The sequence below is a fragment of the Ursus americanus genome, chromosome 25, assembly GCF_024610735.1.
Source record: "Ursus americanus isolate L20-20 chromosome 25, mUrsAme1.1.p, whole genome shotgun sequence".
Lineage (NCBI taxonomy): Eukaryota > Metazoa > Chordata > Mammalia > Carnivora > Ursidae > Ursus > Ursus americanus.
In genome coordinates, this window is record NC_142151.1 from 22,999,368 (window position 1) to 23,015,604 (window position 16,237).

The 16,237-nt window shown below is 35.5% G+C and overlaps 1 protein-coding gene across 19 annotated transcripts in view; it reads right to left on the reverse strand.

The window, feature by feature from the left end:
• Positions 1-16,237, reverse strand: part of SOX5 (SRY-box transcription factor 5) — a 963,841-nt gene that overhangs the window by 196,153 nt on the left and 751,451 nt on the right. For all 19 annotated transcript variants that reach the window (XM_045811725.2, XM_045811726.2, XM_045811732.2 and 16 more), the window contains one exon: positions 3,438-3,610. In XM_045811725.2, the coding sequence (XP_045667681.1) occupies positions 3,438-3,610 (173 nt within the window). The remainder of the gene's footprint in view (positions 1-3,437; positions 3,611-16,237) is intronic.

Here is a 16,237-nt window from a genome sequence, read left to right on the forward strand (position 1 = left end):
CATTTTATCTTAGGGACATGGTTTTCAAAAAATCCATTTTTTTTTTCTCCTCAAGAAAGGTAGAAAGGAGATGACAGGAAAAGGACTATCACTCTTTTCCTTAAATCTGGTCTTTCCCTTCTGCATATCAATATTTCAGGTGATCCTTAAATCTTTTTATCAGCACCTTAAGCATTTATCAAGAAACTGACCACCTCATACCCCTCCACAATTCCTCCTGTGCTAGCCATTGTTGTCTCTTGCTGGGTTATTGTAATAGTCTCCTATTGCTCTTTCTGCTTCTGCCTTTGCTCCCTACAGCCTATAATATACCAGTATCTAGAAAGATCCTTTTAAAATATAAGTTGTGTCATGTTATTCACCTTTTTAAAATCCTCTGTCTCACGCAGAGCAGAAGCCAGTCTCCATACAATGCCTGTAAGACCCTGTATGATTTGGCCTCCTGCTACTGGTTTCACCTTCTCTTGCTTCTCCCTTTATTACCCCACTCTTGCCCCTCTCCTCTACTGTCTCCTGAAGACGCTAAGGATGCTCCTATCTCCCAAGGATATACCTGCCTCTGGGCTTTTGCACTTCCTTTGCCCTCCATCTGGAACTCTCTGTTCCTAGATAACTGATTGCTCACTCCCTCACCTTTTGCAAGTCTCTGATCAAATATCACCCTGTCGATGAGGTCTTCCCTGAGCACTCATTTTAAAAAAGCCTCTCTCTCTACCTGACACCCTCATCCCTAATTCTCTCCTTTATTTATATCCCTTATTAACATCTACTATATAGTACTTGTTTGTTTACTGTCTTTTCCTAACTGGAATTCAATACATTAGGAATTTTTGTATGTTTTGTTTTTTGCTATATCCCAGTAACTGAAATAGAACCTGGCATCGAATTGGTGCTCAATAGATATTTACGAACAAAAAAGTGTAGAATGGAGCTCAGAGTCCAGTGAAAAGGCTGGTCAATGAACATTAGCATCACTAAGGGCTGTAATGGGAATAGCAGAGTGCACAGAGTAAGTACCCCTACAATGAGTAGGGAGCTTTAGGAGGAGGGTCAGAAAAGGAGTTCTCAAGAGAAGATATACCTAACCTGAATCTTAAGGAATAAGTATTAAATGCCCTTCAGAGTTTTCCCTGTGCCCTGATGAAAAGATCAGTGACCACAAGAGTGGCGATTATGCATGTCAGCACTGCATGGTAGAGAAGATCTAGGGGAGTAAAATAGGCTCTAGAAACCTGACCTGAAGCTTTCACAAAGGGTCTTCTCTCAGGCTTGTAGGCATCATTGCTTAGCATCTTTCCAACACAGGAGAGAAATTCTGGAAGAACCTAATGATTTCTAAAATTCCAAGGATAATGTCAGAAAAAGTAAAAAATTCTAGAATCCTTTGATGATATGTGGGGAGGGCCAGAATGTGAAAGAGAAGAACGAGGACTTTGCTCTCTATTAGTGATTGCTCAGATTTTTCAGGACAAATATGCCCTTAGACCCACCAAAGTAGTGATTCTCTACAAAGAAATATCCCCATCTGACCTACACTTTCAGAAGCTCCTAGAATTTTCTAGAATTCAGATGTTTGAAAGCATTGAGAATTATGAACAAGAAAAGAGTAGTGTTTTTCTAGACCGTCACAGGTGAGCATTCTGAACACTTATTGCTGGGGTAAAGCAAGAGAAATATGGGCCATATTCAAGAACAGGCCAAATATATCTTTAAGGAAAATGATCAAGTATTTCATTAAAGATGAAAGCATCATCTTTCAAGCACAGATGAACCACCAAGTAGGGAAGAGTAAACTGAAAGGGGGTCTCTTCAAATGTAATCTGAATATTTCTTCTTTCAACTCTGCTAGTTTACATTTTGAAAATTATTAAGAAGGTTTTGCAGGCATGTGTGGACACGCAAATACCCCTGACTAAATAATGGTCTTCTTCCACTTGGGACGGTGAATGGACAGAGCCCAGAATATGGGATGTCAAAAGGAAGTTAGCCCCAGAAAAGATGTACCATGTCTATATATAAATTCACCCTATGACACCCTCTTTCTTCCCTTCCCATTGTTACCAATTTTAAGTATAGTTCTTATACATTGCCTCCATTTTCCTACTACACATTTGTCAATTCTTATGCCTCATTTCTATTACTAAAGCTCCACAGAAGCCAGAGGCTTAAAAGGCCAACAGTGAGAAACTAAATGACAAATCTAGTAGCTTTGTTCTTCTGGAATTGTTCATTTTCCTTTCTCTACCAGCTATATGCCAGTATCTCCCAAGGCTCGACCCTTAGTTCCTTTCTATTTTCTAATGATATCACCGCTATTCTAATTTAGGGCTTCAAACCCGCCATTCCCCTGCATGAAATGCTCTGGCCCCAGATATTAATATGATTGTCTCTTGTATGTCATGTAGATCTGAGCTCAACTGCCAGATCCAACCACCCAATCTAAGAAACATTGCCTTGCCATACCGATCAATATTTATTAAATAATTCTATTACATTTCATCAAATAACTTATCACTGTCTAAAGTCATTTTGTTAATTCCTCTTTTCCCTTTGTTAATCATCTCTTTCTTTCCACTAGAATTCAGAGGTTCTATCTTTCTGGTTAATTGATATAGCCTCAGAAGTTAGCACAGTGCCTGGCACATAAGAAGCACTGATTATTATGTGTTGAATAAATGAATGAAACTTTTCTACCCCAGTGGTTTAAACTACTATCTCTATGTAAATAATCTAAGCAATTTAGTTCAGCCCTCTTTTCAACTGATATTTCTAGCTGTTTTTTACATACCTCCAGTTAGACAACCTGACAAGACCTCTAATTAAACATGATAAAACCACCTGCTTTCCCAAATTTGCCCTCCTCCTGACTTTACCCATCACCCAGGCTCAACATCTTTCCTCATTCTTTGCCCATGCAAAGAATTCAACTAATCATAATTTTCCCGCCTGTTTATCTTTTCTTCTCTTTTTCTGTGGTCACTTCTAACGATCTAGTTTAGAATCTCCTTATGTAATTTATTATAATAGGCATCTAACTAAACTTCCTGGGCCATAATTAATTTACTTCACTTGTTGAATCCTACTTATTCTTCAAAGCTCATACAAAAACACCTGTTGAATGAAATACTTCACGGTGTCCCTGACTGGAAATGTTCTCTTGACACATCATGATTCTATTTGGTACTTCTCTCGTGACCTATCACAATTTCACCTTGGTTATACTTACTTCCATATTACATAGCACTAAAGCAGTTGATAAGCTTTTTCGGATCAAAGTGTTTTTGTTTGTTTGCCTCTTTTGCATTTTGCTTTTTTATTTATTTATGTGAGGTGGGAAGAAAGGCTTTTATTGGTCTTTGTGTGTCTAGGAGAGTGTCCTCTACATAGCAGGCAAAACTATGTCTATGGTCCTTTATGTGTCCCTGGCTCCTACTCACCTGTTCTTGTTGCTGTTTGGCCAGCTCCATTTGCTGGCGCTGTTTCTCGATCTGAGATGCAGCCAGTTTCTTCTGCTCATCGTGGGCAGCCAGTAGCTGCTCTCGCAGACTGGTCAGCTGATTGATCATACCCATAAGCTGCCTCTCCTTCTCAGCTAGGCTTTCAGGAGTCCCTGAAGATAACGTGGCAATAAAATATACAAGAAAAGGGAAATGAGAAGAGAGTGATTATTCAATGACAACGATTCTGTTGTACAGAGAACTATTCTAAACAGAAGGTCAACACACAAACATATGCTTACTTTCTTTCAGACTTTTAACTCCACAGTGAAAAGTGATGGCTATTCCCCCTTTACAAAATATCGGAATGAACAAATATTTTGATTGCTTTTTGTGTATGGCAAGTAATAATCTATAGTTTTTAATTTTACAAGCAAATCAAAAAATGGTCGGGTGAGCATCTACTATTTTAATGTTCTATGCTGGGATGTGACAAAAATAAAAAGAAGCCTAAAGCACAGCTCCTTGCCCTAAGTAGTTTTTTATCAAATTAAAGAGGCAAGACAGAAACATGAACATTTAATAATCAAATTATTAAGAGATCAAGTTATTATTATCAGTAATATGAGTCTCCTTTTCTCAAAAAAGAATCTTGAAGAATTAGAACCAAGGAGATTTACATTAAAAAGAGGAAAAAATCTATTAGCCAATCAAATTTTAAACAGTTTTCTCATATGCCACTCAGACCCTTTCTTCAAAAATAGAATATAACTAGCAGGGAAAATATTCAAGATTGAGAATATAAATTCAGGCCAATATGAAATAATGAAATATGGTTGAAAAAATAAGAGATCACATTATAGCCACCAAAGATTATAGTTAAATTCAAGACTTGGAGAAGAAGTCACAGTAGTCATTCACAATAAATAACATGCTCAGGATATTTAAAACATGCTATGAATCTTCTTTGTCAGGTTAAAATACTTATTTGATACACCAAAAATGTGAGCAGTTCACTGAAACAGGAACAATATCACTTTTAATTGTTCTTTTAAAATTCACCAGATAGACAAGACCCCTATGGTAAAGTAGTCACAGCAGGAGAAAGCATACTTTTTAATTACAATTTTCACTTTAATATAGACACTAAACACTATTCTAATAATGCATTTGCCACCTGTATATGTAATTAGATAGAAGGATCTGTTATAACTCAGTCACCCTTCCCCATCCCACTGTATTTCTCTCCTAACAATTTATGCTGAAAAAGCATGTGCTTTTTAGGAAGTAGTAGCCATAGCTAGTGGCTTATAATTTTCACAGGCCCATTTGGAATGGAAATAAAGTTTCTAATGTAATTTAGATAGGCTAGAGAATAAATATCTAGAAAAGAAATTATGAGTGAATAGAAGTCAAGAATCATGCATTATACTCTTTATTATGAATACCTAGCATTATTCAGGGCAGTTGCCTAATAAATTATTGCTAACAATTTATTATACTTCAGATATTTGGATGCCATTGAACAGAAGAACACTTATTCTAAGAATAATTGTTGCAATTAGGATTCTAATAAATAATCTAAATATATACTGGGAAGTTTTTTAAAGAAAATTTCAAGTGATGGTGCAATGTATATCTTCATACATCATTAGTAACAACATTTCTAGGAATACATACTAGGAAAAGTAATACATATCAGGCCTTGTAATCCTCATTATCTTCAAGGAATAATTTCACTTATAAAAATCTAGCCCAGGGTAAGCGTCCAACTCTTGATTTTGGCTTAGGTCATGATCTCAGGATTGTGAGACTGAGCCCTGCATCAGGCTTGCTGGGTGTGGAGCCTGCTTAAGATTCTCTCTCTCCCTCTCCCCTTGCCCCTCATCCCTCTTCTTCCCTCTCTAAACCAAAAAAAACAAAAACAAAACAAAACAAAACAACAACAACAACAAAAAACCCAAAAACAAAAAAAGTAGCCCACAAAAACTACAAGAAATAAAGATAAGTATTTAAAAATGTTTTAAATGAAATATTAGGAACAATCTCAATATCAAGTGGGAATACTCAAATAATTACAGAACATCCAGATTGTAGAGTATTTTTTACCCATGAAAAAACTGTCTTTTAAGAATATTTAATGGTATGGGAACTTGTACATGATACAAAGTTAGGTGAAAAAACTGGGTAGAAATGAAACATTTGTGAAAAGGCAACCTACTGAATGGGAGAAAATTATATATCTGATAAAAGGTTAATATCCAAAATAAATAAAGAACTTACACAACTCAACAGCAAGCAAAGCAAAACAAAACAAAACAAAAAACAAAAAAGTAAATAAAATTCAATCCAATTAAAAAATGGGCAGAGAATATAAATATTTTTCCAAAGAAGACATACAGAAGGCCAGCAGGTGCATGAAGAGATTCTCAGCGTCATTGATCATCAGGGAAATGCAATTCAAAATCACAATAAGATCTCACCTCATACCTGACAGAATGGCTATTAACTAAAAAGAGAAGAAATAACAAGCATTGGCAAGAATGTGGAAAAAAGGGGACTTTAGTGCACTGTTGGTGGGAATGTAAATTGGTGCAGCTATTATGGCAAATAGTATGAATGCTTCTCAAAAAATTAAAAATAGAACTATCATACGATCTAGAAATTCCACTTCTGGGTATTTATTCAAAGAAAATGAACACACTGACTTGAAAAGATATATGAACCCCTGTGTACAGCAGCATTTTTTACAATAGCCATGATATAAAAACAATCTACATCCACTGATGGATGAATGGATAAAGAAGATGTAGTGTACACACACACACTGGAATATCATACAGTGATTAAAAAAAAGAATAAAACCTTGCCATTTGTGACAATACAAATAGACCTTATGGGCATCATACCAAGTGAAGTAAGTCAGACAAAGACAAACACCTTATGATCCCAATTATATGTGGTACCTGAAAAAAAAAAAGAAACAAACAAAAATCCAATCTCACAAATTCAGGAACAGATTGGTAGTTGCTAGAAGTAGGGATATAAAGGGTGGGTGAAATAGGTGAAAGCAGTCGAAAAGTACAAACTTCCAGTTATAAAATAAATAAGTCATGGGGATGTCATGTATAGCATGGTGACTATAGTTAATAATACTGTACTACTGCTTATTGGACATTTGCTAAGAAAGTAAATTTTTAAAAGTTCTCATCACAAGAAAAATATTCTGGAACTGTGTATGGTGATGGATGTTAATCAGACTTATTGTTATTACTTCACAATATACACAAATACTGAATCATTATGTTGTACCCCTGAAACTAATATAATATTGTATGTTGATTATACTTCAATTAAAAAAAAAGGAAAGAAAACATTTGTATAAAAATCTCAATGTATGCACATATCTACATTTATAGAAAAAAACTGGAAGAAAATTTATCTGTGCATTAACAGTGGCTATTTTTATATTTTTAAATAAAAATTTCTACAATTTTATTATTATTTACATGCTTAGAAAAATATATTTCATGTATAATATGTGGAAATATAACTAAAAAGTTTAAGGTGACATTATCCATTTACATAACTGGTGTAATACCAATGTGTAAAGAAATATACTTGTTTGTTGATGAGTATAAGCAAATATCATTTTGGCATTCAGTATATGAAAGATTAACAAAATCCTTTTGTCTTCACTTATTTATATTTCAATGATTCTCAGATACACACTTTGTATATTTAAAACTCTATGAGTTTTACAATGAATACTGTCTCAGAGTCAATGAAATATTAAGGTTTATGCCAACCCTGAGTTTGTCCTCCAGCCCTAGTCACTCACTTATAGATGCAGAACAGATATCTCTCAGTGTAGATCTCGGTTTTAAAATTCAACATGTATAAGGTGGGGCTCTGCATTTTTCTCATTTTTTAAAGCATTATCCCTCAATCAACATTCTAAGTTAGAAATATTAACATCATCCTCAATTCTCTTCTCAACTACCCATCCTCCTGTATGCATTATATCAACAAATCATGATAATTTTTTTCTCAAAATAGCTTTGTTTTAATTTTAATTAGTCAAATGTATTTCTCCAATATTATTATGTTCACATGAGTAAATAATCAGTAATTATAAAAGGGTATACAGTGAAAGATCTCCTCTGAATACTGTTCCTTCAGAGGTAACTACAATTATTATTATCATACTCTTGTAAACGCAGATTCAAGCATGTATCAGAATATTTCTGTACTAGTTTATCAGAGCTGCTGTAACCAAGTACCACAGATTGGTTGGCTTAAACAACAGAAATCTATATTTATTGGCTAGTCCAAGACTAAGGTGTCAGCAGGTGGTTCCTCCTGAGGGCTATGAGGGAAGGAGCTGTTCCAGACCTTTCTCCTTGGCTTGTAGATGGCTATCTCCTTTCTGTGTCTTCATGTCATCACTCTCTATACATGTCTAAATTACCTCTTCTTATAAACACAGCAGTCATATTGGATTAGGATCCACCCTAATGGCCTCATTTTAATTTAATTACCTCTATACAGACCTTATTTCCAAGTACAGTCATATTCTGAGGTACTAAAAGTTAGAACTTGAACATATGAATTTTTAGAGGGGCACAATTCAACACACAACAATTTTCTTTACACAAAGGACACCATAACATAAATGCTGTTTTAGAGTATGTAGGGAGAGCTCTTGTTCCAGCCTCCCTTCCTCATCTCCACTGACATTTTTCATCTTTTCATGAATTGTTGTAGCAATGCGGGGCCCGAACTCACAACCCTGAGATCAAGACCTGAGCTGAGATCAAGAGTTGGACGCTCAACAGACTGAGACACTCAGGCACCTGTGTAGCCTTTAATAGAACTTCCTGTCACTAATTTTTCTCTCTAGAAGTCTATCCTCAAACTGGTACCAAAATTATCTTCCTAGAAAAACAAATCTACTCATGTAACTACTGTTTAAACACCTCCACTTGTTCCTCATTGTCTTTGGAATAATATGTCAAATCATTCTTAAGAATGAATAAGGTCCTTCTAATTATGATCCAAACTTCTCACTTCCTTTGTTCATCTTAAATTCTAGCCACAATGACTTTTCTACCATCCTCTACAAAGGACACCACCCTTCACAAGTGTCTTGCTTGACCATTCCCTCTCTAAACATTCATTCTTCATGTTCCAGGTCATGTGTCTTTTTCTTTAAGACTCTTATCCTGACTCTCACTGATAACAGTTGCTCTCTTCTTTTGGAACCCACATAGTGAATATCTTTATTATACTATTTAATCATTATATTATAAATCTTATTTTCACATTTGTTTCCTGAAGTCAGCAGAGATAGCTGTGACAGCAACAGTTGTAAATTACTACACTCATTACCTACTAGAAGACCAGCATATAGCAAATTATCTAAAATTTTAATGAGTAAGTCACTTCCCTTTAAACCACTCTCAGGTTTAGGAATGCCGCATAGCCAAGAGAAATGAGGTGATGTATTATCTTACATGAGTTACACAGAGGTTCTGGTTTTGGCTTAAGAGAGTTGAGCCAAGAAACAAGCTTTTGCAAAAGAAATTTTCCCCACTTTTATAAAAGTACTAAATTAAGATGGAGTAAGCTGTAGAGCTTCATCTCTAAATTATCATGGTCTTCATAATAATTATCTCCCAGTACATGGGGAGGGTCCAACAAGTGGTCTATGAATGTTGGAGAAACTAAGAGTCACAAAATATCCTATACTTTAAGAGTGTGTGTGTGTGTGTGTGTGTGTGTGTGTGTGTGTGTGTAAACAACATCACTGGAAAATCCAGGGGCCTCCCAAACAAAAAGAGGAGCTACTATTTCTTCACTTGGATTTAGATTTTTAAGCACCATACAAGTATAGAACACTACAGGGGCACAATCCCGTATCCGTGGCCTAGTTCAACCAGATTCAGATAGCTAATGTTATGAGTTCATGTTTGTTATGTGTCACTGATAGTAATTTATTTTTCATGTTTCATTTCTTTGCACTCTTAAGTGTTTTAATCTATGCTAGTCCTGCTTCGATTCCCTTGGAATCTAATAACTATAGGCATGGTAATCATTTGAGTGATTGTTATAGTCCTATAGGTTCCAAAGAAGTACAGGTTAGAATATTCCTTAGTGTAATGTAACACAAGTCATGAAGGAAGGGAACCAGTTTCAGTCATCCCCCTCTCAGCAAGAGATATCACCATCCATATATTGTTATATTTTTTCATCTTCCTCATTTTCCATATCTAATTTGTTGGGAATTCTATCAACCCTAGAACATATAAATTAGCCCTTGAGTCTCTATTTCCAGTACAATCTCTTAATCCAAGCCATCATAATATCTTGCTTTCACTACTACAATTGTTTTCTAACCATTCTACCTGTTTCCACTTCTTCTTCTGCTAGAAGCTATTCTCCAAGCAAAAGTTCGGAGTGATCCATTTAGAAAAGTAAATCAGATCATGTCACACACCTGTATAAAATCATTTCACAGCTTTACACTGCACAGAGAATGAAATCTAAACTCCGTACCCTAACAAAGCCCTGAATGATCTAGATCTTACCTTCTCTGGCATCATCTCTTCCATTTCTCTTTTGTAAAAATGCTTCAGTCACATGGCCTTCTTTGTCTTCCAATACCAATACACAAACTTCAATTTTGTTCAAGACCATTTTTTAAAGTTTCTCCCATATTAAGATCTTTGTGCTCCAACTATTTCCCATGGAAAAGTCTTGTCCTAGATCAAGATTTCTCAGTCTTGGCACTGCTGATATTTTGGACTACACAGTTCCTTTTCTGGGGACTGTGTTGTGTAGCATCTCTGGCTAGATGCTAGTAGCACTTCCCACCTAGTTATAACAACCAAAAATGTTTCCAGACAATGCCATATTTCCCCTGGTAGAGAACCACTTCAAATGATGGACTTTTCTCTTTCGTTCCTTTTGCATATACCCACAGAGTTCCTTCTATGTCCCTCACATTATTCTAGATGTTGGGGATACCACAGTGTCTAAGCCAGACAAAAATGTCTCTGCTTCAGAGAGCTTACATTTAAATGGGAAAGATAATAAACTATCAGATCCAACCAGATAGTAATTTAAATGCCAACTCCTCAGACTGCCTCCCTTGAACAATGAAATTAAGGAAGCCACTGTCTCACTTATGGTCGCATCATTTAATTTTTATTCTGTTCACAGTAGTTAACACCATATGTTGTATTTTATTAACATAGTCATTTATTTATTGAATCTTCCATAGAATGTAAGCTTTATGACAGCAGAATACTAGTTTGTTTTGTTCAATGCTGGATTCCCAGCATCTACAGAGTAATGCCTAGCACAAGGTAGACATCCCATCACTACTTGTTAAACGAATAAAGTAAACTTCATAGGAACATAAAAAAGTCCTTGATTGACTGATAATGTACAATTCTATGCAAAAGGAAAACCCTCATCAGGATTACTCATATTGAAAATGGTCTTGAACATATTTAAAATAATAATAAAGGAGTGAGGAAGCTGACATTTCCCCAATATTGTTTTATTCCACTCAAATGAAACAGATAAATGACTTGAAATTAAATGATCAAAATCAAAGTAAATTGCTAGGAGTTATTATCCAAATAAAGGAAATGTAAGAGTAAACTCATTCAAGAAGGACAAAGGCCTAGAATTTTGACACTAAAAGTAAACTGGGGATTATGTTTTTCCTTCAAAAAACTTACCAGAAATTTAATTCTTTGTTACATAGCAATGGTCAGTCTTTGCCAGGGTTTGTTTGTTTGTTTTCTCTTTAATAATTGGTGTTACTTAGACTATAAGTGTTATAATTTGGATAGGACTTTACTTGTTTTGATTTTTTAAATGGAAATATTGCTGCTCTCAACTGGTACTCCACTTGAAGAATCTAAAAATCATTTGTTGTCCTGCCTTTAAAAATTCTGCTAATGAGAGGCTCATGACACTGTAAGCTTTAAAAAAAAGGCAGAAATCCATCTACTCTACTTGCTACCATTATATCTCCAGAACACAGCACATGGCAAGACAGCAATATTTGTTGAATGAACTAAAAATATAAGGAATAAAAACTAACTGAAGTTGGTCTGAATGTACAGCTAAAGCTTCTTTCAGTGGCATTCTTACTGAACAAGAGAGAAAAGGCAGACTCCCTCATCAAAGGTATTAGTGGCATCATCCAATTCATTCAAGGTGTGTTTGTTAGGTTATCTAACTTATAAACATCTACAAATTGGTCTTTTTCATTAAGAACAAATTTAATCAAACTTTGATAAAATTTAGCTGCCTACCCTCTACTGCTATATAAATAACCCGAGACGTTGGAATCAATTAAGATTATATAAGGAATACTATTATTTATTACATGACAGACTAAAATAATTGATATTCTATTATACACTGCCAATACTATACATACTCCTACCTTATAGATTTCTATAATCGTTTTGAAAAAAACAGTGGCTTTTGTGTTTTTGCTTCAAGATCCTAAAAAGAGGCCTTTGGCTTGGAATTAAATATATCTACTATAGGAAGCTTTCGGTTTTATAGACAACTGACAATGAAGTGGAACACTTCACAAGTAGCTATGATCTTAACCACTGTTACCCTATGGTGGATGCTCTGCTTCTGAGATATTATAAAAAAGATGTGTGTATTATAACTTTCATAATGAAAGCAAGGGTTGTTCTTGCTCCTTCTTTTTTTTTTAACTCTATACTATTTCTTATTACAAATATTTACCTTTAATGGAAATTATAATTTTACAAACTCTTCCCAAGATTATTCCATTTACCTCCTTAGATACTGTATTTAAAATGTAAAAAAACAGTTGTCGTTTTTTTTGTTTAAATCATGTCAACTTTGCCACATTTACAGACTTTAATTTGGTCAATAATAATCTTCTCAAAACATGGCATTTTTTTTTTTTAAAGATTTTATTTATTTATTCGACAGAGATAGAGACAGCCAGCGAGAGAGGGAACACAAGCAGGGGGAGTGGGAGAGGAAGAAGCAGGCTCATAGCAGAAGAGCCTGATGTGGGGCTCGATCCCAGATCGCCAGGATCACGCCCTGAGCCGAAGGCAGACGCTTAACCGCTGTGCCACCCAGGCGCCCCAAAACATGGCATTTTTAAATTGTCATCCATTCATCAAGTACAAACTGGGTCCCAAACTCTGGGCCAAGAGTAAAGTAGGTAGTATACAAGGGAAAGGTAAGTATGTAAATAAGCTAACGATACAAAACAGTGTGGGTGTGCTAAGGGACAGATCTAAGCATAAAATAGAATAGAATAGAATGAGTGCATCTCAGACGGCACTGCATCCAGCTGTGTTGGGTCTGGAAATGTTTTCAAGTTTTAAAGGATTTTAGAGATCATCCATTCCAGCTTTACCGAGGAGAGACTGCCAAGCATCATGCAAAGAGCACAGGCTTTGAAGACAGGCGGGATTAGGTTCACATCTTGACTCTGTCACAACTAAAGTATGTGGTTTTGGATAATTAATCTCTCTCTCCTCTCTCTCTGTCTCCACTTCTTACTATGTAAATTGGGAATAAAATGACTCTGTTACAATAATTTTGTAAGGAAAATGTTTACAAGGTGCCTGTACATAAATGGGCATGTAATCAATAGTCATCTGCAAGTGTTTTTAAATGAGTAGATGAGGCAATAAACCAAAAGAGTTGAACTGATTTCCACAAGTCCTTGGAAGAATCACAGCAACATGACATCAGGTTATTTTTTACTACACCTTGCTTCTCTAGCAAGAAAAATGGTTGTTTAAAAGAGGAGAGGGTTTTAGGTTAATTCCATCATCTAATAATCTGGATAGTGCAAGCTTTGGAGTCCATGTCTACAAGAAAAAAAATGGTTTTTAAATTATTTCAATTTTAGAATCTTCACATCCCTTGCACAAATGAATACTCATTACATGAATGAATATATTTTTAAATGAGAAAAAAATGTTGAGGAAAGCATATTTTTATTTTCAAATACAGATTCAGATTTAATATGTAAGAGTATCTGTTTAAAACATGCATTACTGGGGTGCCTGGGCGGCTCAGTTGGTTAAGCATCTGACTCTTGGTTGAAGATTATCTCCCTTTGCCCGTCTCCCTACTTTTTCTCTCTCTTTCTCAAAAAAAATAAATAAATCTTTAAAAAATTTAAAAATAATAAAACATGCATTATCAAGTACCTTCTTTGAAAGGTATATAAAACTTCTTTTTTTTATAATATTTTTTTATTATGTTACGTTAGTCACCATACAGTACATCCCTAGTTTTTGATGTAATGTTCTATGATTCATTACTTATGTATAAAACCCAGTGCTCCATGCAATACGTGCCCTTCTTAATACCCATCACCGGCCTATCCCAATCCCCCACCCCCTTCCCCTCTGAAGCTCTCAGTTTGTTTCCCAGAGTCCATAGTCTCTCATGGTTCACTCCCCCTTCTGTTTACCCCCCCCTTCATTCTTCCCTTCCTTCTCCTACTGATCTTCCTATTTCTTATGTTCCATAAAGGAGTGAAACCATATAATTGTCTTTTTTTGCTTGACTTATTTCACTTAGCATTATCTCCTCCAGTCCCGTCCATGTTGCTGCAAATGTTGCGAAATCGTTCTTTTTGATGGCTGAGTAATATTCCATTGTATATATGGACCACATCTTCTTAATCCAGTCATCTGTTGAAGGACATCTCGGCTCCTTCCACAATTTAGCTATTGTGGACAATGCTGCTATGAACATTGGGGTGCATATGGCCCTTCTCGTCACTATGTCTGTATCTTTGGGGTAAATACCCAGTAGTGCAGTTGCTGGATCATAGGGTAGCTCTATTTTTAACTTTTTAAGGGACACCCACACTGTTTTCCAAAGTGGCTGTACCAACTTGCATTCCCACCAACAGTGTAAGAGGGATCCCCTTTCTCCACAACCTCTCCAACATTTGTTGTTTCCTGCCTTGTCAATTTTTGTCATTCTAACTGGCATAAGGTGGTATCTCAATGTGGTTTTGATTTGAATTTCCCTGATGGCTAATTAGAAAGGTATATAAAACTTCTTAATTCATCAATACAGAAATCAATGAGATCCAGTGTCTAACCATTCTCTTTCCATCACTTGCTGTGTTTATACACTGGCATAAAGCCTCTGGCATTCTGGGACAGAGCAAGTCACTGATGTGCAGAAAACATAAAGTCACTTTTTTGCTTTTACAGACCTTATTTTAAACTTATTTTAAAAACTTATATGCTGTGGACGAGTAGTCTTTCTCTGGTTCTCACAAAGTAGTTTTTTAAAAAAGTGAACACATTACTCATAAGCAATTACAGAGGAACTATAAGACAAGCTTAGTAGATTAAAAACATTAAGCATCACTTTATCTAGAAGTAAATGGCTATATGTTTTGTACCTTCTTCACTTCCATTGAACTCTTGCATTGAACAAATTTCAGATGCAACAGTTCCCTCAAAAAATAATCAACATTTTCAACCCCTTTATAAAAATGTGCAGACATATCTTTTAGGCTAATGTACAAATGAAATAAGTCACAAAGTTATTATTAGCAAAGCATGTGATTCTTAAATAGTTTTTTTTTATTTTAAAAGAAAGGGTTAAAAACAACTTGCGAGGTAATAAAAAGCCTTACATATCTAAACTGGGATTTTAGTTTCCATGTTTTAAATTTAAAAATTCTAAGGATCCCTTACTCAATTTATTACATGGGATCTGATTCTTATTCCATGTCTGCTTGTTTACAAATTGTCTAATATTATTTAAACAGAATTATCTCTTTCAAGCCACATACTGAATCCACATATCTCTTTTATCTCAAAATGTTATGTCACCTAACAGAGGATCCACTTTAACCCACATGTTGAAGCTAAATAGCATGTATTTATCATGAGTTCTAAGAGGCCAAAGTATCACTGAATAGGTTATTTCCTTGAATCTATTACTGGCATTCTAGAGCTGTCGGGTGTTTGCCTTTATGTTCCATCTTCTAGAAAGAACAAAATTATAGCTTTCAAAAGAGCCAATTTTTTATTATACCAACTGCAGCTGGCATTTTTCTTAATACCAGATACAACACTTTCCTGGCCTAAATTAATGCATTCTGAGCAGGGTGAGAAAGGGTCTACCAGGGATACCAATGGGAAAGAAACCAGGCTCTGAAGAATTCTTTATACAAGGCAGGTGGAGAAACTGATTTGGGCTTATCTGAGGGACCTAGACAGAAAACCTCTCAGACAACGCCCTGCTTTTCTAATTCTACAAAAAAAAAAAAAAAAAAAAAAATTAAGTCCGTAAAATACGAATTCTGCAATGACTTATTGAAAAGCAAATGATCTGTTTAGATGAGTCAAAGCTGCCACGGATCCCCAGATACTGTGCTCAGGTGAAGTGCCAATGCAGTGACCTTCGGTGTAATGGAATTTCATGCTAGCTAAAACAACGTGTGACAGTCCCGGCTGCCAACGGGAGTGCAGGCACTGTTCTGTCCCCTCTCAGTAACTATGAGGCTCTAAGAGGTATTTCTTCACCTTTCACACAACCGTTACTCAGTGCTCCTGCTATAGATAACAACAAAAAACTCTCTAAGCTGACCAGTTGCACGAGATAGCTGACTGGAGAAGAAGAAATAAATAATTTCTTCAGGCAGCTAATCAGTGGATACACATATCATTGACTGTTGGCCAAGCTTTTCAGTCAAACCATTTCGTTCTGCAAAACTGGATCTAGTGTCCGTTCTG